We start from the raw sequence: 21,979 nt of genomic DNA on the forward strand, positions 1-21,979 counted from the left end.
GTGGAGGAGTGGGGGAAATCAAACCCGTTCTCCACATTAAAGTCTGCTGCTCTTAACTACTACACCACGCTGGCTCTCAAGGGCTCTTTGAAACACACTGATCTTGAGCAAATGGCAATTGACGTGGAAGAGGAAGCTTTTGGCATGGGTGCATGCTCTCGAGCATTTGTGGAACTCGTCAGTAGGATCCAAGCCGGAGGCTCTCGTGGCTCCTTAAAGGCTAATGAAGTTATTGTAGACAAAGCTTTTGTGAGCCAGACAGATCCCACTTCATCAGACGCACAAACAGCTCTGGAAAGAAACCTCTGAGTCTGAATCTCTGTGCCAACTGAATGTGCTAATTTTTGCATTTGATGAAAATCTTGTGTGTGTGTAAAGTGCTGTCAAGCCGCAGCCGACCTTTGGCGACCCTGTAGGGTTTTCAAGGCAAGAGACTAACAGAGGTGGTCTGCCATTGCCTTCCTCTGAATAGCAACCCTGGTATTCCTTGGTGGTCTCCCATTCAATTACTTACTAACCTGGTTGGCCACTGTGTGAACGGACTGCTGGACTTGATGGACCTTGGTCTGATCTAGCAGGGCCTTTCTTATTTTCTTATGAGGCCGACCCTGCTTAGCTTCTGAGGTCCAGCTCACCAAATTAGCATCTGCCGCTCATGTGGAGGAGCGAGGAATCAACCCCTGTTCTCCAGATCAGAGTCCACTGCTTCAAAGCATCACCCTTAACCACTACGCCACGTTGGCTCTCTTAACCTCTTATACTGGTCATAAGAGGTAAACACATCCCACCCCACTCACAGAGATTTTAGCAGAGGTAGCCTACATCTTTTAAAATCAACTCCCTACGACAGTGAATGCAAGAAACTTGTTCTTTAAACAAATACTGAAACCTTTGGATTCGTAAGAGTCCCTTAACTTCATATGTGGATACACGGTGTCCTTATGTATTTATTTACATTCAATAAAGTTTGCCTTTCTCATCAGGACCCAGGGCAGATTACACAATGAAAGTCAGCATAGTCAATAGAACGAGACATCTGATAAGCGATGTAATATTACTAGGATCCCAGAATGCTGAAAACCAAGCATAAGTGTTAAATGTGATATACTAACAATACCAGAAGGTGGAATTACATAGGTAGATAACAATGTAGTGACATCAAGATAATACATATAGCAAACAGACAATATATACTACATACTACAACCATACAAAGTAGCATAACCCACTCTTTATTAAATCACCTTCTTGAACCACTGAATCATAATATAGCCCTACTGTCTTTCTAAAAAATGTCCTCCTGAATAGTTCTGTTTCCCATGGCTGAGATCTTAAGAAGTGAGCTGTGACTCACGAAAGCTCGTACCTTGCCAGAAATTTTGTTAGTCTTTAAGGTGCTACTGGAGCCAGCGTGGTGTAGTGGTTAAAAGCGGTGGTTTGGAGCGGTGGACTCTGATCTGGGGAACCGGGTTTGATTCCCCACTCCACGTGAGCGGCTGAGGCTGCTCTGGTGAACTGGATTTGTTTCCCCACTCCTACACATAAGGCCAGCTGGGTGACCTTGAGCTAGACACACTCTCTCAGCCCCACCTACCTCACAGGATGTCTGTTATGGGGAGGGGAAGGGAAGGCGATTGTAAGCCAGTTTGATTCTCCTTTAAGTGGTAGAGAAAGTCGGCATATAGAAACCAACTCTTCTTCTTCTGCTGCTGCCGCCTCCGCCGCCTCCTCCTCCTCCTGCAGTCTGGATGTTGCTAAAGGGGAAGGCAAGGCAATTGTAAGCCGGTTTGATTCTTCCTTAAGTGGTACAGAAAGTTGGCATATACAAAACAACTCTTTTTCTTCTTGCTCTTTTCTACCGTTTCCATTGTTTGTGGAATGCCAGAAGTGTGGGAGCCTTCCTGACCTCCTCAGGCAGGCCATCCCACACGTTTACGTGTACATGAAGTTGTTGATCTCACCCATTGGTCTGTGCTAGCATCTCTTTTCCTGGTGGTCTTTCTTGTAGTTATGCAACAAAGTAGAAGAAGAGTTGGTTTTTATACCCCACTTTCCACTACCTTTAAGGAGTCTCACAGTGGCTTATAATTGCCTTCCCTTCCCCTCCCCACCACAGAACCCACCAAAGAAAGTTGGTGTGTCAGCAGCCCCTACAAGCGGACTCTCTCACCTCTTTATACGATTGGTTTCTGCATGCTCCTGTGTGCCTCATGGAGCTGGAAAGGAAACAGCAGGTGGAAGGATAGATCTCCATTATATTGTTCAGAAGTATGAATTTCCGTTCTCTCACAGGTACCAGGTGAAAGACAGTTGTTGCACAAACAGTGAACATTTGGTGTGCCATGCCCATGCTACGGTTTGTCATAGAATCATAAAGTTGGAAGGGACCACCAGGGTCATCTAGTCCAACCCCCTGCACAATGCAGGAAATTCACAACTACCTCCCCCCCACACGCACACAGTGACCCCTACTCCATGCCCAGAAGATGGCCAAGATGCCCTCCCGCTCATGAACTGCCTAAGGTCATAGAATCAGCATTGCTGACAGATGGCCATCTAGCCTCTGCTTAAAAACCTCCAGGGAAGGAGAGCTTACCACCTCCCGAGGAAGCCTGTTCCACTGAGGAACCACTCTGTTAGAAATCAAATAGGAAGACACTAAAGTACATTGGCTCTGCCTTGAGTGGCCCAAGATGGAAGCTAAGCAGGGTTGGCCCTGGTTAGAACTTGGATGGGAGACCAATAAGGAAGGCTGGGGTTGATACACAGAGGAAGGCAATGGCAAACCACCTCTGAACCTCTCTTGCCTTGAAAACTGTACAAGGCTGCTGTAAGTCAACTATGACTTGACAACAATTTCCCCTGACCAGGCTAGCCTGATCTTGTCAGATCATGGAAGCCAACAAGGGTCAGCCCTGCTTAGAACTTTGATGGAAAACCACCAGAAGGCCAGGGCTGCTATGCAGAGGCAGGCAATGGCAAACCACCTCTGTTCATCTCTTGTCTTGGAAGCCCCTGGAGGGGCTGCCATAAGTCGGCTGAAGCTGGATAATACTTTACACGTACACACAGTACGCTGGGTCCCGAAGTAGAAATTACTGGCATGTTATGAACCTCAGAATCTGGGAGGTGAGAAAGAGCTGCCAGCACTAATATTATTTTAATATTCCGCCAACAGCGCCTGACGTGCAAAACCTCATCACCACGCAAATGGAAGTTTCCAATAGATCTCGAGATGAAGCTTTTGACAGGCTGCTCTGGGGAGTCAGCTGCTTGGCTTTAGGTGCGAAAGGCGTGATGTGACCGCATCTGCCTGATGACCTTCTGACTGGTGTCATTTTCATTTGGCGAAAACTTGGCCATGGGTAAAGGGAGAGAGCAGAAGGAGGAAAAGGGGATGGCCAGTCTATTGACTAGCTGCTGTGCCAAACTTGAGGGGCAAACAGCCTTTATATAAACATGTGCTTACACCACTCTACACCATTCCTGTCATATTTTCTTGCCCGAAGGGGAACCACATCATATATAACTGGGATTTAAGATTATAGATGAGTCTGCCACTTGAATAAACAAATGATCTCTCCAGGATCAGAGGAGCATGCCTATTATATTAGGTGCTGTGGAACAGGCAGGAGAATGCTGCTGCAGTCGTCTTGCTTGTGGGCTTCCTAGAGGCACCTGGCTGGCCACTGTGTGAACAGACTGCTGGACTTGGTGGACCTTGGTCTGATCCAGCTGGGCCTTTCTTACATTCTTATGTTCTTAAAGGATGCAGGAGTTCCAACAGAAAAGGTGTGAGCCATAAGCTTTGGGGGAAAGGCTGTTTGGGAGTCGGAGAGGATACCATTACTCCTGTTGCATACCCCTAACACCTTCATGTGGGCTAACCTCTCCTCTTCTGGGAGTCTTGGACATGCATTTCCTGCACAGGAGGAGCTTGGGGTGTGGCAAAGCTGAAGGTCTGTCAGGGACAGGTGCCATAAGGAGTTTAAATTTCCCCAGCCCGTGTGGCATTTCTGATTTGCATTTCAGGCTGGCAAACCCGGCCCAGCAGCAGCAGCAGAAGAAGAGTTGATTTTTTATATGCCGACTCCCTCTACCACTTAAGGGAGAATCAAAACAGCTTACAGTCACCTTTCCCTTCCGCTCCCCACAACAGACACCCAGTGAGGTAGGTGGGACTGAAAGAGCTCCAAGAGAGCTGTGACTAGGCCAAGGTCACCCAGCTGGCTTCATGAGTAGGAGCGGGAAGCCGAACCCTGTCCCCCAGATCCAAACTGCCTCTCTTAACCACTACATCACGCAGGGAAACGATCGAGTCGTCCCCATCGACGGAAACCTGTGGCGAAATCCCCTCGGCCCCTCGGCCTCGGGTTCTAGCGCGGCAGCGCTGTCCGCGGTGCTGAAAAGGGGTCCTGAGGCCCGATGGCCAGGCTGACGCTGTCCGTGGTGCTGAAGCCAGGGTGCTGTCCGTGGTACAATCGTAGAGTTAGAAAGGACCACCAGGGTCATCTAGCCCCTACACAATGCAGGACATTCACAACTACCCCCCACACCCCCAGTGACCCCTACTCCATGTCCAGAAGATGCCCAAGATGCCCTCCCTCTCATGAGCTGCCTAAGGGCATAGAATCAGCATTGCTGACAGATGGCCATCTAGCCTCTCCTTCAAGACCTCCAGGGAGGGAGAGCTCCCCACCTCCCAAGGAAGCCTGTTCCACGGAGGAACCGCTCTGGCTACCAGGAAGTTCTTCCTAATGTCTAGGCGGAAACGCTTTTGATTTAATTTCAACCCCTTGGTTCTGGTCCGACCTTCTGGGGCAACAGAAAACAACTCGGCACCATCGTGAAGCCAGAGCGCTGAAGCCAGCTGCCTGTCTCTGTCTCTCTCTTTCTCTCTGCTTGTCTCTCTCTGCCTCTCCATCTCTCTTTCCCTCTCTGCCTCTCTCTTTCTCTCTCCCTCTCTCTTTCTCTCTGCTTGTCTCTCTCTGCCTCTCTCCATCTCTCTTTCCCTCTCTTCCTCTCTCTGCCTCTCTCCCTCTCTCTGCCTCTCTCCATCTCTCTTTCCCTCTCTTCCTCTCTCCCTCTCTCTTCCTCTCTCTTTCTCTCTGCCTCTCTCCTGCTCTCTTTCCTCTCTCTGCCTCTCTCCATCTCTCTTTCCCTCTCTTCCTCTCTCCCTCTCTCTTCCTCTCTCTTTCTCTCTGCCTTTCTCCTGCTCTCTTTCCTCTCTCTGCCTCTCTCCATCTCTCTTTCCCTCTCTTCCTCTCTCCCTCTCTCTTCCTCTCTCTTTCTCTCTGCCTCTCTCCTGCTCTCTTTCCTCTCTCTGCCTCTCTCCATCTCTCTTTCCCTCTCTTCCTCTCTCCCTCTCTCTTCCTCTCTCTTTCTCTCTGCCTTTCTCCTGCTCTCTTTCCTCTCTCTGCCTCTCTCTTTCCCTCTCTTCCTCTCTCCCTCTCTCTTCCTCTCTCTTTCTCTCTGCCTCTCTCCTGCTCTCTTTCCTCTCTCTGCCTCTCTCCATCTCTCTTTCCCTCTCTTCCTCTCTCCCTCTCTCTTCCTCTCTCTTTCTCTCTGCCTCTCTCCTGCTCTCTTTCCTCTCTCTGCCTCTCTCCATCTCTCTTTCCCTCTCTTCCTCTCTCCCTCTCTCTCCCTCTCTCTTCCTCTCTCCCTCTCTCTTCCTCTCTCTTTCTCTCTGCTTCTCTCCCGCTCTCTCTCTTTCTCTCTTTCTCTCTTTCTCTCTCCCGCTCTCTCTCTGCCTCTCTCTCTCTCTCTCTCTCTCTCTCTCTCTCTCTCTCTCTCTCTCTCTCTCTCTCTCTCTCTCTCTCTCTCTCTCTCTCTCTCTCTCTCTCTCTCTCTCTCTCTCTCTCTCTCTCTCTCTCTCTCGGTTCTCCGCCAGCAGCAGTGACGTAGGCGAACGTGCAAGCGGTTCAGCCCCATGTCCCTGAGACACGGGCTTCTCCAGGGGCCAGAAACTGAGCAGGAGGAGAAAGGCAGCTAGAGCGGTTCCTGGAGATCGGCTCGGGGGGGTGTTTCAGATTTTTCTCCCCCCCCCCCCACCCCTTCCAATTTTTTTTTGAAATTTTTTTTTTAATATTTTCCATCTCCCCTCCGCGCGCCGTCAGTTCCGCTCTGGGGCCAAGAGAGAAGAAGGCGTCTCCGCTCGTGCATCGCCCGCCAGCTCGCAGCCCATGAGGTACTGTGGCAATGTGTGCGGTCTGGAGGAACGGTTTGGTGCCATCCTAAATTGCCCCCGTCGATTATGGGCTGTATTGGCTCCAAAACCACCATCGGTAAGATTGCCTTCCTCGGCGGGCGGTGGGGAGAGGCAGGGGATGCTCGAGGATGGGGAGGGGGGGCTGCGCCCTCGAGGTGCTAGGAGCAGCCAGCCTATAGGCAGGTGGAGGCCCTCGGAGGCTCCCTAGAGAACGGGGGTGGTGGTGGTCGAGGTCCCTTTTGAGTTGTTTTTAATATATATATTTGTGCATGGGGGAGGAGATAGGGGCGGGGGAAGGAAGAGGGTGTGTATGTGTGTTTGCGTGGTGGTGGTGGGGAGCCGATGCACTTGGCAAAGCGCTGGGGGGGGGGAATAGCCCCTCGCAGGCTCCTTGCGAGGAGGAAGGGCGAGGCGACCGCGGGGGCTCCGCTGGGCTGGCGGGGGTTCGCCGGCCGCCGCAGCCCCCCGGCAGCCCCCGGGTTGTTTTTCCTCCGGAGCTTGGAAGCATCTCTCCCTCCCCTCCCCTTTCCGCTGGGCTCTCCCGCCCGCACCCCGCCGCCGCCAGCCGCGGCCGGAGCCCGGCTCAATTAGCATGCGAGGGCAGGCTCGCCGTTGCCAAGGAACCGCTCTCCTTAGCAGACCTTCAGCCTCGCCCTCCCCGCCCCACCCCCCGCCCCCCGGGTCCCAATTCCCACCCCAGGAGCAGGACGGCTGGAAAATATCCAGGATCGCCTGGGAAAGGAAGGCGGTCCGTTCTCTCCCGTCTGGATGGGGGTGGGGGGTGGGGACACGCATGAACACATGAAGCTGCCTTATGCTGAACCGGACCCTCGGTCCATCAAAGTCAGTATTGTCCACTCAGACCGGCAGCGGCTCTCCAGGGTCTCGGGCGGGGGTCTTTCGCATCACCTACCTGCCTGGTCCCTTTAACTGGAGATGCCGGGGATTTGAACCTGCATGCCAAGCAGAGGCTCTACCACTGAGCCCCAGCCCCTCCCCATGGCTCTCCAGGCTCTCAGGCAGAGGTCTTTCCCATCGCCTACTTGCCTACTTCCCATCGCCTACTTGAACCTGGGACTTTCTGCATGCCAAGCAGAGGCTGTTCCACTGAGCCATGGTCCCTCTCCATGGCTCTCCAGGGTCTCAGGCAGAGGTCTTTTGCATCACCTCCTTGCCTAGTCCCTTTAACTGGAGATGCCGGGGATTGAACCTGGGACCTTCTGCATGCCAAGCAGAGGCTCTACCACTGAGCCACAGCCCTTCCCTATGGCCCCTGTGCCCGGACTGAGACTGGTCCATGCTCTGGGTTCTGCCCCGCTGGTTTTGCAGAGAGACCTGGGCGAGCTGGGGAGAGGCAGGGCTCAAAGGCCGGTTGACCAAGTCAACAGAGGAACTGAGTTCAGCATAGGGGGCACAGTGTAGGGGGCAGGGGGGGTGCCCCTGGGAGCCCTGTTTGGGGTTCTGGGGAGCAGGGGTGGGGTTACAGAAAGGTCCGGCCTTGGGAATGCATGTCCCAGGATGGAAGGGTTAGGGGTGGTTTCTGCTGAAATGCCCCATTCATTCTCTGGGGTACACTCAACTGCAGGGAGAAGTCAGGCTGCTTGAAATTAACCTCAGGGGCACCCAGTGCTTGTGGGAGACCAGCAAGGGCTTGGCAGAAAGTTTTCAGGATCGCAGCTCAAGAGACTTGTAGAGTGGGTTTGTCTGTGCAATCCTATACAGTGTTACTCCTGTTTAAGCCCATTGAAATAAACGGGCTTGGACTTGTGTAACTTTAGGATTGCACTGTCTGTACGTGAAAGAGAAAGTGCCTGATGCTAACAGCACCAGTGGTGGAAATAAATAAGGGGGTGTTGATATTGGCTCCCTGGACCCCTCTTTTAAGACCTCCCCCCCCATTGTAATTCAGCAGCCTGACCTTAAGATTTGTGCACAAACACACGAAGCTGCCTTATACGAATCAGAGCCTTGGTCCATCAGGGTCAGCATTGTCTGCTCAGACTGGCTGCGGCTCTCCAGGGTCTCGGATGGAGGTCTTTCACATCACCTCCTGCCTGGTCCTTGTAACTGGGGATTGAACCTGGGGCCTTTGCATGTCGAGCAGGTGCTATACCACTGAGCCATTGCCCCGCCCCAAAAAACATACACAGAAAGCTGCCTTAGAGTGAATCAGACCACTGGTCCACCAAGGTCAGTATTGCCTACTCAGGCTGGAAGGGGCTGATCCTTAACTGGAGATCCTGGGGGTTGAACATGGGACCTTCAGCATGCCAAGCAGAGGCTCTTTTGCTGAGCCCCAGCCCCCCCCCCCCAGTTCCCCTTCCGCGGCTCCATTGATCACAGACAGTTCTGCAGAATGTTCTGAGGCATGTTCCAGGTGCACAGAAAGCGGACGTCTGAATCTGAGGCATTGAGCACAAGCGGCAAAGAAGCAGCCTTAAATGTTTTAACTGCTCCTCATAGGGCAATTGCTCTAGTCCTCGGATCATTTCGGTTGCTCTTTTCTGCACCTTCTCAAGCTCTGCAGTATCCTTTTTTTGGTGTGGTGACCAGAACTGTACACAGTATTCCAAGTGTGGTCTCGCCATAGGTTTGTATAAGGGCAGTATGCAATACAAGGGCAGTATGATAGCAACCCCTGCGGGCGAATGTAGTGACCCCTCTTTTTGGTGCTCAAAGCTGGGACCTCCTGCAGGGTCCAGATGGACCATTCTGGGCAGATGGACCATTCTTGCACGCCTGGGGGTGAATGCTACAGAAAGCCTTCCTCTTCCAGCTATATGATCCCAGAGCTGCCGACGTTCGCTTCATTGTGCGCCTGTACCCTCTTGTGTGCCACCTGCTAGATTCAGTTCTGGAAGGGTCAGTCTGTGGCAGCCAAAATAAATAGGAGTCAATAAAAATGAGGTTTTTGTCTCCCCGAGCATCAAATTTTTGTGAACTGCGGCCCACCGTCAGATGTGTGGAGCAGGGCCTCACTAGGCGAAAGCACAGATATGCAGGGTTGTGATGAAAATACTGAGTCCCCCAGATCTGTGGGTTCTCGATGCACACATGCGCCTCCTCGACGGTGGTGGGAAGTGCCATTGAGTCACAGCCGACAAATGGTGACCCCATAGGGTTTTCAAGGCAAGAGACGGACAGAGGTGGTTTGCCATTGCCTGCCTCTGCACAGCATAGGGAATGGGAGTGCTGAGAGGGAAGGGCTGTAGCTCAGTGGTAGAGCCTCTGCTTAGCATGCAGAAGGTCCCAGGTTCAATCCACAACATCTCCAGCTAAAGGGACCAGGCAAGTAGGTGATGTGAAAGACCTCTACCTGAGACCCTGGAGAGCTGCTGCCGGTCTGAGTAGACAGCACTGACTTCGATGGACCAAGGGTCTGATTCAGTATAAGGCAACATCATGTGTTCATGTTTTCAACCCTGGACTTCCTCTCTCTATTTCCCCCCTGTTCTTAGACTGAGGTCTTGAAGAATAGAAAATTCCTAATTTCATCTTTATGCCCTCTGTTACGTCTTGAGATCTTGACACTGGCCAATGTTTAATTTCTGCCAAGAGATGGAGGGGCTTCAGTCTTTGTGGAAGCACCAGTCTTCTAGTATGGAAGTCTTGGCCATCTTCTGGGCATGGAGTAGGGGTCACTGTGTGTGTGTGTGTGTGGGGGAGGTAGTTTGGAATTTCCTGCATTGTGCTGGGAGTTGGACTAGATGATCCTGGTGGTCCCTCCCAACTCATGTGTTCTATGATTCTTTCCACCCCACCCCCAGGTTTCCCCCCTCAATTATATTTGCATCATGTTCTCCTTCCAAGGTGCTCAGGGTAATATTTATTTGATCCTTGCAAGAAGCCTGTAAAGTCGTGTAGGGTGGTAATGAATGACTGGCCCAAAAGCCATTTTCAATGCCTGATTATTGGTCATTATTGGGAGAGAAATGCACTTTGCACCCTCTCAGGGGCACTCTCCTCCATTCTATGTGTTGCACCGAACCAGTTGTTAGGACTGGAGAGTCTTAGAAAGAACCTTAAGCCCCAGAAAAGCAATGAGTCCAGTTCCTTTATGCCTATTGCTGGGTGTGGGGTGGGAAAGGGGTGGCAGGACCCACCCAGGCACTGAGTCAGCCTCCCAGTTCCTGTCCCTATAAGATCCTGACATTTTAGATATGGAAAGGATGCAGCAGAAGCATCTTGTGCAAATTCACCACCCAACGCCTGGAGTATTCTCCAGGGATGCTCATTCCCATTTTTCTTGAAGGCCGAGGTCGTAGCTATACCAGGGGCATACAGTCCCCAAACGTGCTTATTCAGAAATCCTGTTCATTTTGAATGTGTGTTTGATTACAACCATTCACTGGTTCCAGAGGGTAGCCCTGTTGGTCTGCAGGAGAAGAGCTAGCTTCGAGTCCAGTAGCACCTGGGGAGGGGCTGTGGCTCAGTGGCAGAGCATCTGCTTGGCATGCAGAAGGTCTTAGGTTCAATCCCCGGCATCTCCAGTTAAAGGGACTAGGCAGGTAGGTGATGCGAAAGACCCCCGCTTGAGACCCTGGAGAACCACTGCCTGTCTGAATAGACAATACTGACTTTGATGGACCAAGGGTCGGATTCAGTAGAAGGCAGCTTCATGTGTTCATGTGTGTTCACCTTAGAGACCAACAAGATTTGGGGGGGGGGGTCTGAAAAAGGGAACTTTGACTCTCGAAAGCTTATACCCTGAAAATCTTGTTAGTCTCTAAGGTGCTACCAGACTCAAAGCTAGCTCTGTTAATTGGTTTGATAGTCAATCCCTGTCCCCAGGGAATCCTGGGAACTGTGGTGTGTGGGAAACAGGATCTTTAACAAAGAATTCTCAATTACTCCCCACCCCACATGCGTATAAATACAACCTCTAGGATTCTTTGTAGAGAGTGATGGCTGATACAAGTTTACAGAGTAGAGATGTACACTTGAGAATACTTCCTTATATCTAGAGCTGAGTTTGCTTGGGAGGTAAAAATTGTACGTATATGATGACCAGTGGGTTTGAATGGCCTTGTGTTTCTGCAAGAGACACCTGGTCTCTTCTACAGCGTGGTGTAGTGGTTAAGAGCGGTGGTTTGGAGTGTTGGACTCTGATTGGGAGAACCAGGTTTGATTCCCCGCTCCTCCACTTGAGTGGCAGAGGCTAATCTGGTGAACTGGATTTGTTTCCCCACTCCTACACATGAAGCCAGCTGGGTGGCCTTGGGCTAGTCACACTCTCTCAGCCCCACCTACCTCACAGGGTGTCTGTTGTGGGGAGGGGAAGGGAAGGTGATTGTAAGCCGGTTTGATTCTTCCTTAAGTGGTCGAGAAAGTCGGCATATACAAACCAACTCTTCTTCTTTTTCTTCTTCTATCTCTAGTATTAGTTATTATTTTCAGATTTAACTCAACACCCCCCCTGCGTGGTTTACAAAGGAGACCTTGGGATTGTCTCACAACTTCATGTTCATCCTTTTTCCGCCTGTAGCTTCCAGGGGTTGACTTGCATGTGTGAATGAGCAGGCTGATCCCTACAGGCAGAACTTGGATGTCACCTGCCATCAACTCAGAGTAGCATCTGGAGACAGCTAGACAACTCACGACCGAATGTGACAACTATCTTTCTCACTCGCTTTAGTATCACATTTTTCTCCCTCTTTCTCCAAGGAGCTCATAGGCATTCCACAGATTAAATTTTCACAGCCACATTGTGAGGTAGCTGAGGTTAAGAGGTTGGCCCCAGGTCATCCAGTGAATATCCTGGCTGAACAGGGATTGGAACCCAGGTCTTTGCAAGTTCTGGATACTCAAGTGACAGAAAGATCAAGCAAGAGTCATGCAGGTATGACTCTTAGATGCTCTGGAACACAGGCAGGATAATGTTGCTGCAGTGGTCTTGTTTGTGGGCTTCCTAGAGGCACCTGGTTGCCCCCTGTGTGAACAGACTGCTGGACTTGATGGGCCTTGGTGTGACCCAGCAGAGCTTTTCTTATGTTCTTATGATGCATACCTATTCTCTCCAGGATCAAAGGAGCACACCTGTTATATTAGGTGCTGTGGAACAAAGGCTGGAGAATGATGCTGCAGACATCTTGTTTGTGGGCTTCCTAGAGGCACCTGGTTGGTCACTGTGTGAACAGACTGATGGACTTGATGGACCTTGGTCTGATCCAGCTTGTTCTTACGTTCTTATGTTCTTATGTTCTTGAAAGCCCTTGTGGTGGAAGTCTGTTCTTTCATTGACCTGCCAGCCCCCTGCTGAGCCCAAGAGTGACTTTTGCCTGCCAGGTGTAGCTGGCTGTACTCCAGACCGTTCACTTGGGAGTAAGGCCTATTGATCGGAATGGGGCTTACCTTGGAGTGAGTGCACTCAGACATGGATCTGATCCATGCGGCTCAGTCTCTGCAAGCTGAATAACAAAGCTGAGTGTTTTCAAAAGCAGCTCTCCAGACACTTTTCCCAATGTTCGTTCAGTAGGCAGTGAACTTTGCATTCAATCAGAAGCCAGTGTGGTATTGTGGTTAGAGCAGGGGCATCAAACTCAATTATTACAAGGGCCAGATATGACATAAATGTCACTTGGTCGGGCTGGGCCATGTGTACCATAAAATTAAATGCCAGGCACCGGAGATACAAACCCCACCCCGGCTGAAACCAGAGGCCACCCAGCTGTTGTTAATAATAATTGTGTGCGTCAAGTTGAAGTCAATGTATGGCAACACCGTAGGGCAGGGACGTCAAACAAAAGGCCCGAGGACCAGCTCCAGCTCTGTGAGAGCTCTTCTCCAGCCCGCGAGCCAGCCTCCCCGCTCACTCCGGATTTGGGCTGGCAAGCTCGCTGCAGGTTTGCCAGCCAGGCAGCCACCCCCCCAGTCCCAAGGTGTCAATGATTAAAGACTGTTCAATAAAAGAAAATACTGCAAGAGTGTTATGGTCTTAAGCATGTTTGCATTTCCATTGAAAAAATTAAGTAAAAAAATATCATTAATTGGCTTTGCCGGTGTCTTCTACAAAGTTGGTATGTCCCGTACCCAGGGCCGGTGCTACCATTAGGCGAACTAGGCGGTCACCTAGGGTGCAGACCTTAGAGGGGTGCAGAACTGGCCTGAGGGGCACAGTTTTAAACAGATTTATTTCTTCGAAAAAATGCAACTGACAATTTATATTTTTAAATTTTAAGTTAAGTACCACAACAGTGCTGTGGAATATAGTTAATTATAATGTCTTATAAAAAAAGTTTTGTAGGAATGCATCAGGCTTTTATTTTTTCTACAAGAAATCTATTTTTGAACATTGGTTAGCAGTGGGGGGGGGGCACAAGTAGTTAGCCTTGCCTAGGGCACAAAAAAGACTGGCACCAGCCCTGCCCATATATGGCGTTAAATTTTATGGTACACATGGCCTGGCCTGACCAAGTGACATTTATGTCAGATCTGGCCATTGTAACAAATGAGTTTGACACCCCTGCCATAGGGTGTCCAAGGCAAGAGACAAAAAGAAGTGGTTTGCCATCGCCTGCCTCTGTGTAGCAACCTTAGACTTCCTTGGTGGTCTCCCATCCAAATACTAACCAGGGCCAACCCTGCTTAGCTTCTAAGCTTTCAGGAGTTCTGGCTCATCAGGGCTATTCAGGCAGCTAGCAGAGGCTGCTATTTCAACCTTGAAAAACTGAAAGGGGACTGTTTGGGGATCTCTGGGTCCAGCAGGGCCTTGAAATGCCAACTCAGTGAGGAACAAAGTACATCTGTGTGAAAGATTAGGGTTGCCAGGTCCCTCTTTGCCACCGGCGGGAGGTTTTTAGGGCAGAGCCTGAGGAGGGCGATGGATGTCAATGCCATAGAGTCCAATGGCCAAAGCAGCCATTTTCTCCAGGGGAACTGATCTCTATTGGGTGGAGATCAGTTGAAATAGCAGGAGATCTCCAGCTAGTACCTGGAGGTTGGCAACCCTAGTGAAAGATGCATGTTGTGATCTCATCAAGTTTTCTCAAATGTTAAAAAGCAGCTGCCACAAGAGGGGCAGGTCTGGATTGAGGCTTTCCCCATTGGAAATCACCCCCCTCCAGTTGCTGGGGGTGGGGGAAGAATAAATACCCTGTTTGCTTTGAAGTTCTGCCAGATACCCGTTTGTTTTTGCTGCAAGAGAATAACTTCTGGGGCAATCCTAAGAACACCTCCCTGGGAGCAAGGCCCATTGAATAGAAATGAGTAGGATTCTGAGCAGATCCATTTAGGATTGCTGTTTTACAGCGCAATCCAGTACAGAGTTACTCCAGTCTAAATCCATTAAATTGAATGGGCTTAGATTGAAGTAACTCTCTTTAGGATTGCTCTGTTAGCGACCTTCAAGTACTCTGGATGTATAAGACCAAACTGCTTTGAGGCATGTTGAACCCAATTCTATCTTGGCCACAAAAAGAGTTAGACTAGAGAATTCCTGCATTAGACTTGTCAGGAAAGTGGATTCCCATCTCTGCCTTTTTAAATGTTTATTTTTTACTTTCATAATTTAAAGTATACAATAACGGCAAAGCAGGAAAAGCTTTAAACAAATAGATCGAGTTGTAAAGGGAGAGAATTACACACTATATAAACACTCTGTAAAGCCAGAGTAATATTGAGAGCCAGTGTGGTGTAGTGGTTAGAGTGTTGGGCTAGGATCGGGGGATTCTGGGTTCGAATCCCAACTCTGCCATAGTAGCTTGCTGGGTGACCATTGGCCAGTCACACGTTCACAGTCAAGGAGAGGTGAACTCTGTAAGCTAGATATTGTCGAAGGCTTTCACGGTCAGAGTTCATTGGTTCTTGTAGGTTATCCGGGCTGTGTAACCGTGGTCTTGGAATTTTCTTTCCTGACGTTTCGCCAGCAACTGTGGCAGGCATCTTCAGAGTAGTAACACTGAAGGACAGTGTCTCTCAGTGTCAAGGGTGTAGGAAGAGTAATATATAGTCAGAAAGGGGTTGGGTTTGAGCTGAGTATTGTCCTGCAAAAGTATTGTCCTGTAAGTATCAAGATAATGTGCTAATGAGGGTATGGTATGTTAATATGGAACCATTGTATCCTGAAGTGAACTGTTAATGTGTGTAATCCAAAACTAATCTGTATGGCTATTGTTGAATGTTGTCTTTGTCTGGAGGTTTTTCAGGGCAGGAAGCCAAGCCTTATTCATTCTTAAACTTAAAAGTTTAAGAATGAATAAGGCTTGGCTTCCTGCCCTGAAAAACCTCCAGACAAAGACAACATTCAACAATAGCCATACAGATTAGTTTTGGATTACACACATTAACAGTTCACTTCAGGATACAATGGTTCCATATTAACATACCATACCCTCATTAGCACATTATCTTGATACTTACAGGACAATACTTTTGCAGGACAATACTCAGCTCAAACCCAACCCCTTTCTGACTATATATTACTCTTCCTACACCCTTGACACTGAGAGACACTGTCCTTCAGTGTTACTACTCTGAAGATGCCTGCCACAGTTGCTGGCGAAACGTCAGGAAAGAAAATTCCAAGACCACGGTTACACAGCCCGGATAACCTACAAGAACCAATCTGTAAGCTAGCTTGGATTCTCATTGGGGAGAAAGGTGGGCTGTACTTGGTGAAATGAATAAATAAACAGACATGATGCTGGTAAAAATAGCCACCACGTGAAAAACAAGCTCACAGTACACTAACTGTAGTTATACACTTCTAAGTCAATGGGGTTAGAAAGGTGTAACTGCTTGGAAAGAAGGCGGTTAAGGGGAGACATGATAGAGGTCTTTAAAATTATGTGTGGTGTGGAGAGAGTGGACAGGGAGAAGCTTTTCTCCCTCTCTCATAATACTAGAATGTGGGGTCATCTGCTGAAGCTGGAGGGTGAGAGATTCAAAACTGATAAAAGGACGTATTTCTTCATACAATGCATAGTTAAATTGTGGAACCTGCCCCAGGATGTGGTGATGGCTGCCAACTTGGAAGGCTTTAAGAGGGGACTTATTCATGGAGGAGAGGGCTATTCATGGCTGCTAGTAAAAATGGATACTATTCATGATGCATACCTATTATCTCCAGGATCAGAGGAGCAGGCCTATTATATTAGGTGCGGAGGAACACAGGCAGGATGGTGCTGCTGCAGTCATCTTGTTTGTAGGCTTCCCAGAGGCACCTGGTTGGCCACTGTGGGGACAGACTGCTGGACCTGATGGGCCTTGGTCTGACCCAGCATGGCCTTTCTTATGTTCTTATGCTTCGGAGGGAACTCTTAAACTGTTAATGTATGCATTTTTACTATTCTCACTGAAAGGATTTCAGTTTTTTTTTCTAGAAATGAGGATTTGGATATTTTGTCTTTACAAATCAGAAATTTGGGGTGAGTGGTGTCAGAAGGGATTTGTTAGATTTATGCCCACAAGGCATAAATTATTCCTTTAATATAACTTGCCTAAAGGTTAGAAAATAAACCCCCACTAGCACCCTATCTTGCCAAGACTACAGGCTGAGAGAGAGGTGTGATCCTCTGTTGGCCCACCGCTGACTATTTGCCAAGTCTTTTAAAGTCCTGAGAGCCTCTGTTATGTAAAAGAAGAAGAAGAGTTGGTTTTTATATGCTGACTTTATCTACCACTTAAGGGAGACTCAAACCGGCTTACAGACGCCTTCTCTTCCCCTCCCCACAACAGACACCCTGGGAGGTAGGTGGGGCTGAGAGAGCTCTAAGAGAACTGTGACTAGCCCAAGGTCACCCAGCTGGCTTCATGTGTCGGAGAGGAGAAACCAATCCAGTTCACCAGATTAGAGTCCGCTGCTCATGTGGAGGAGGGGGGAATTAAACCCGGTTCTCCTGATCAGAGTCCACTGCTCTTAACCACTACACCACACTGGTTCTGGTAGTTGTTAGTGTCTGAGTAAAGGTAATGGTAGGCCCCTGTGCAAGGATTGGGTCATTACTGACCCATGGGGTGATGTCACATCCCGACGTTTTTTAGACAATGTTTACTGGGTGGTTTTCCCTTGCCTTCCCCAGTTGTCTACACTTTACCCCCAGCAAGCCGTGTACTCATTTTACCGACCTCAGAGGGATGGAAGGCTGAGTTGACCTTGAGCCGGCTACCTGAAACCAACTTCCACTGGGATCGAACTCAGGTCGTGAGCAGAGCTTTTGACTGCAGTACTGCAGCTGACCACTCTGCGCCACGGGGCTCTCAAGTGTCCGAGTAGCATATGAGAATCCCAGGTTGAGAACCCCTCCCCCCCAAAAAAAACCTCTGCATGAAGCTTGATAGGTGAAATTTGAGCCAGTTGCGCTCTCTCTCTCTCTCTCTCTCTCTCTCTCTCTCTCCCCCCCCCCAACCTACCTCACAGTGTCGTTGTGAGGATAAAATCGCAGACGGGAGAATGATGCACGCCGGCCACCCTGAGCTTCTTGGGAGGACGGGTGGGATGGAAATGTACTAAATAAATACACGAAGGCAGATGGATGGGATGCTGGAAGCAGGCTGCGATTACCCGAACGGTGGGTGGGGGGTGAAGGAGAACCGTCTGCACACTTTTCGCAGCACAGAAGCTTCTGGCATGCTGCAGGGAGTCTGAATTATTTGTTTCTCATTCCGATAAATGTAATTCTCCCCCCTCCCATCTTTCTCTTTGAGAGGAAAGAAAATAGAAAACCATTCCCAACGTTTCTGCGATAAAGTCCAGAGTGCCTGACAGTGCAACCTTAAGCAGCTCTACTCGGAAGTAAGCCCTGTTTTATTGAATGGGGCTTGCTCCTAGGGTTGCCAACCTCCAGGTACTAGCTGGAGAGCTCCAGCTATTACAACTGATCTCCAGCCGACAGAGATCAGTTCACCTGGAGAAAATAGCCGCTTTACCTATTGGACTCTATGGCATTGAAGTCCCTCCCCTCCCCATACCCCACATTCCTCAGGCTCTGCCTCAAAAACCTCCCGCCGGTGGCGAAGAGGGACCTGGCAACCCTACTTGCTCCCAGCAACGTATTCTTGGGATCGCTCCTTTGTTCTCCCAGCCGGGTTGGGTTTCTGGTACTCATTGGTTCTATGAAGTGTGTGTCGTTTGCTTCCTGGCGGTAGAGGTAGAGTGCAAATTCTCATGAGCTGATGACTTTGTGAAGACCCCAGTTGATGACTAGTTTTCTGTGGGGTGGCCATTTCGAGCAGTGGATGGGGTAGGTGGGTAGGATACAGTTGCAGAGGAGGGGCCGTGGCTCAGTGGAAGAGAGTCTGCTTGGCTTGTGGAAGGTCCCCGGCTCTGTCCCCAGCAAATCCAGTTACAAGGATCAGGCAGTGGGTGATGTGCCGGTCTGAGTAGACAATGCTGACCTTGATGGACCAAGGATCCGATTCAGCATAAGGCAGCTTCATGCATTCCCTTCGTCTAAGCAAGATGCATCTTGGCTCCACCAGTGTCAAGAGTCGCACGGCAGAAGGCAGAGAGAGGGGTGTGAGAAAAAACAGTGGGAAGCGTGCTTGGAGCATAGAGGAGAAAGGGTGGGGAGGGCCGCTGTACGCAGCAGAGCGTTCCCCTTTCTGCGTCCCCCTTGTCATCTGCGTGGGATTGGGGCCCTGCTGTTCCCGGAGGCCAGCAAAAGCCTCCCTTGGTAGGCGCGGACTGAAAAGCCACTTTGAAAAGGCCTCCCGGGGCAGCCCCGGCCCTCACTTTGTGCACGCAGCTCAAGCCCTTAATTGTGGGGGAGTTGAGAACAGCCCCTTCCTCCCCTCCCCACTTCAAAGCCTGTTCTCTCCTTGGCAGTGCCAGGAGGCATCTCATTCCCCGGCAATCAGCCAGGCCGGCCTTTTGTCCTTCTGCAGAGGCTGCGTGCCGGAACTGTCCCCTCCCCTCCGCTCTTGGCTTCACTTGTTGCACCTGGGGGGAAATCACTGGCTTCTTTCAAGGAGGGAATTTGTGCATGTTTTTTGGGTGTGTGTGTGTTGTGTATTTCCCCCTCTGGCACTAGGAGGGGCCGTGGCTCAGTGGTAGAGCATCTGCTCGGCATGCAGAAGGTCCCAGGTTCAATCCCCGGCATCTCCAGTTAAAGGGGCTGGGCAAGTAGGTGATGTGAAAGACCTCAGCCTGAGACCCTGGAGAGCCCCTGCCGGTCTGAGAAGACAATACTGACTTTGATGGACCAAGTATAAGGCAGCTTCATCTGTTCATGTGATAGGGTTGCCAACCTCCAGGTACTAGCAGGAGATCTCCTGCTATTACAACTGATCTCCAGCTAGGGTTGCCAGGTCCCCCCTCTCCTCTGGCAGGAGGTTTTTGGGGCAGAAGTGAGGGAAAGATTGCACGTGCACACGGCCGTGCCGACGTGATAGCATCACTTCCGGTTTACACCTGGAAGTGCCGCATCGCAAGGGGCCTTTACCACTCAAACTGGGAGTAAACTGGAAGTGAGGTGGCGTGGCGGGCCAGTGCGCGTGAACGCATGGCCCACCGACCCTCAGCTGGTTGGTGGGCAGCCAGGTGGATTGGCAGGGGTTGGCCCGCCACCACCTGGCACTTGGCAACCCTATCTCCAGCTGATAGAGATCAGCTCCCCTGGAGAAAATGGCTGCTTTGGCCATTGGACTCTATGGCATTGAAGTCCCTTCCTTCCCCAAACTTCGCCCTCCTCAGGCTCTGCCCCCCAAACCTCCCGCCGGTTGTGAAGAGGGACCTGGCAACCCTACACTAGGAGTTCTCGGGAGGATGGGGGTGCTAAGAGCTAACTCTCCCTCCAAAATGTCTGCAGTCGTGCAGAAACCTGGCCCCAAGCAGCCTTCCTCTTTGCCGAGAGCTCATTTCCCATCCCTCTGCGTGACCTTCCCTTCCCACAGAGGGCACAGAAAGACACGCATTCCCCGCTTCCCATTGATTTTTAAAAAAATTCCCCTTGGAACCAAGGAGCCGGTTCTGCTGACTTCTTCGACTTTTTGCCAAGCCTTTCAGCTAGGTCTCTGCTTTTTCTCCAGGCTGCCAGAGCATTCGTGTCAGGACATTTGGCTGCTGCTATCCCTCAGCCCCCACCCCACAGCGCATGACTTTTACTCTTGGCTCCGTTAAGCCGATGCCCAGCCTTTCCTCCTGGAGGTGTGCCCGTCCCGCTCCAGCTTGTGTGCTAGGGTTGCCAGCCACCAGGTACTGGAGAAGAAGAAGGCACCTCTATACTAATACTTAATAGGTTAGGAAAACAGTACAGGGGCAACAGTCATGTACAAAAGGTGCAATTTATATAAGCTACTGAAGTGAAAACATGTACAATATTGTACTGAACAAAGTAACCACACAACAAACTAACAATCAATATGTACAATATATACAGAAAGGAGCCGCAATAATTTTCAGGAGTCTCAACAGAGTAACAGTAGCAATCCAGTTTCTGTGTACAAAATTTCATAAGAAGCCACAATCTTCCATAGGAGTTTCTGTGTTATGTGTTATGCATTATGTGATGTACTTTGCTGACATCTTTTTGTAACCTGATTTATGCTTACCCTACGTGGGATGGTATCAAGTTTGTGTATGACAGCACACTTTTTGGAAGCAATATTTGAAGGACTGAAGAAGGTTCCATATTATTGTGAATCTGAAACAGCCATATCCTATGGAAGATTGTAGCTTCTTATGAAATTTTGTACACAGAAACTCCTATGGAAGATTGTGGCTTCTTATGAAATTTTGTACACAGAAACTGGATTGCTACTGTTACTCTGTTGAGACTCCTGAAAATTATTGCGGCTCCTTGCTGTATATATTGTACATATTGATTGTTAGTTTGTTGTGTGGTTACCTTGTTGAGTACAATATTGTACATGTTTTCACTTCAGTAGCTTATATAAATTGCACCTTTTGTACATGACTGTTGCCCCTGTACTGTTTTCCTAGCCACCAGGTACTAGCTGCAGATCTCCTGCTATTACAATGGATCTCCAGCTGATAGAGATCAGTTCACCTGGAGAAAAGGGCCTCTTTGGCCATTGGACTCTATGGCACTGAAGTCCCTCCCCAAACCCCGCCCTCTTCAGGCTCCGCCCCACAATTCTCCTGCCGGTGGCGAACCTGGCAACCCTATTGTGTGCTGGTGGAAAGCTACTGGAGCAACCTGCCTGAGGAGTAGGGTTGCCAGGTCCCTCTTCGCCACTGGTGGGAGGTTTTTGGGGTGGAGCCTAAGGAGGGCGGGGTTTAGGAAGGAAGGGGACTTCAATGCCAAAGAGTCCAATTGCCAAAGCAGCCATTTTCTCCAGAGGAACTTATCTCAATCAGTTGGAGATCAGTTGTAATAGCAGGAGATCTCCAACTAGTTCCTGGGGGTTATCCAGCTGTCCATACATAATATGAAGGTACTCTCCTTGACTTCATGCATGAACCTTTTGGCACATGGAAGGACTAGAAACTTGAAAAAATTCTCCATGAAATGGGATATTTACCGGAAGCCCATTGCGCATAGTGCCTTTTTCCGTTGCTATATTGAATTAATTTCTATGTATGGGCTTTAATGATTCTGAGCGTTTCATGCCAGATTTCACATTTGTATAACGACTTCATTCGTATATCTATGCACTTTACATTTTGTTGTATCAGACCTGTGGTTGACAATTTTTTCCAACTGCAATTGTCCTGGTGAGAAATTTTTCTCCCAATATATTTTTCTAAATAGCATAGCCTGAGTGTTGATATTTATTGCCCTCATTTGGGCTGTTTTTTTCTGTGCTTTTTCTTTTGAATTCTGAGTTCCTGGAGGTTGGCAACCCTACTGAGAAGCCCCTTCTAGGGTTGCT

At 49.7% G+C, this 21,979-nt stretch overlaps 1 protein-coding gene across 1 annotated transcript in view; it reads left to right on the plus strand.

Moving 5' to 3' along the window:
* Positions 1-6,169: 6,169 nt before the first annotated feature.
* FAM131A (family with sequence similarity 131 member A) overlaps positions 6,170-21,979 on the plus strand; it is a 77,344-nt gene continuing 61,534 nt past the window's right edge. The window contains exon 1 of the mRNA XM_056850137.1: positions 6,170-6,284. Within this exon, the coding sequence (XP_056706115.1) occupies positions 6,254-6,284 (31 nt within the window). The 5' untranslated portion in view covers positions 6,170-6,253. The remainder of the gene's footprint in view (positions 6,285-21,979) is intronic.

Source organism: Euleptes europaea, chromosome 5 (genome assembly GCF_029931775.1).
Source record: "Euleptes europaea isolate rEulEur1 chromosome 5, rEulEur1.hap1, whole genome shotgun sequence".
In the NCBI taxonomy this organism is placed as follows: Eukaryota; Metazoa; Chordata; class Lepidosauria; order Squamata; family Sphaerodactylidae; genus Euleptes; species Euleptes europaea.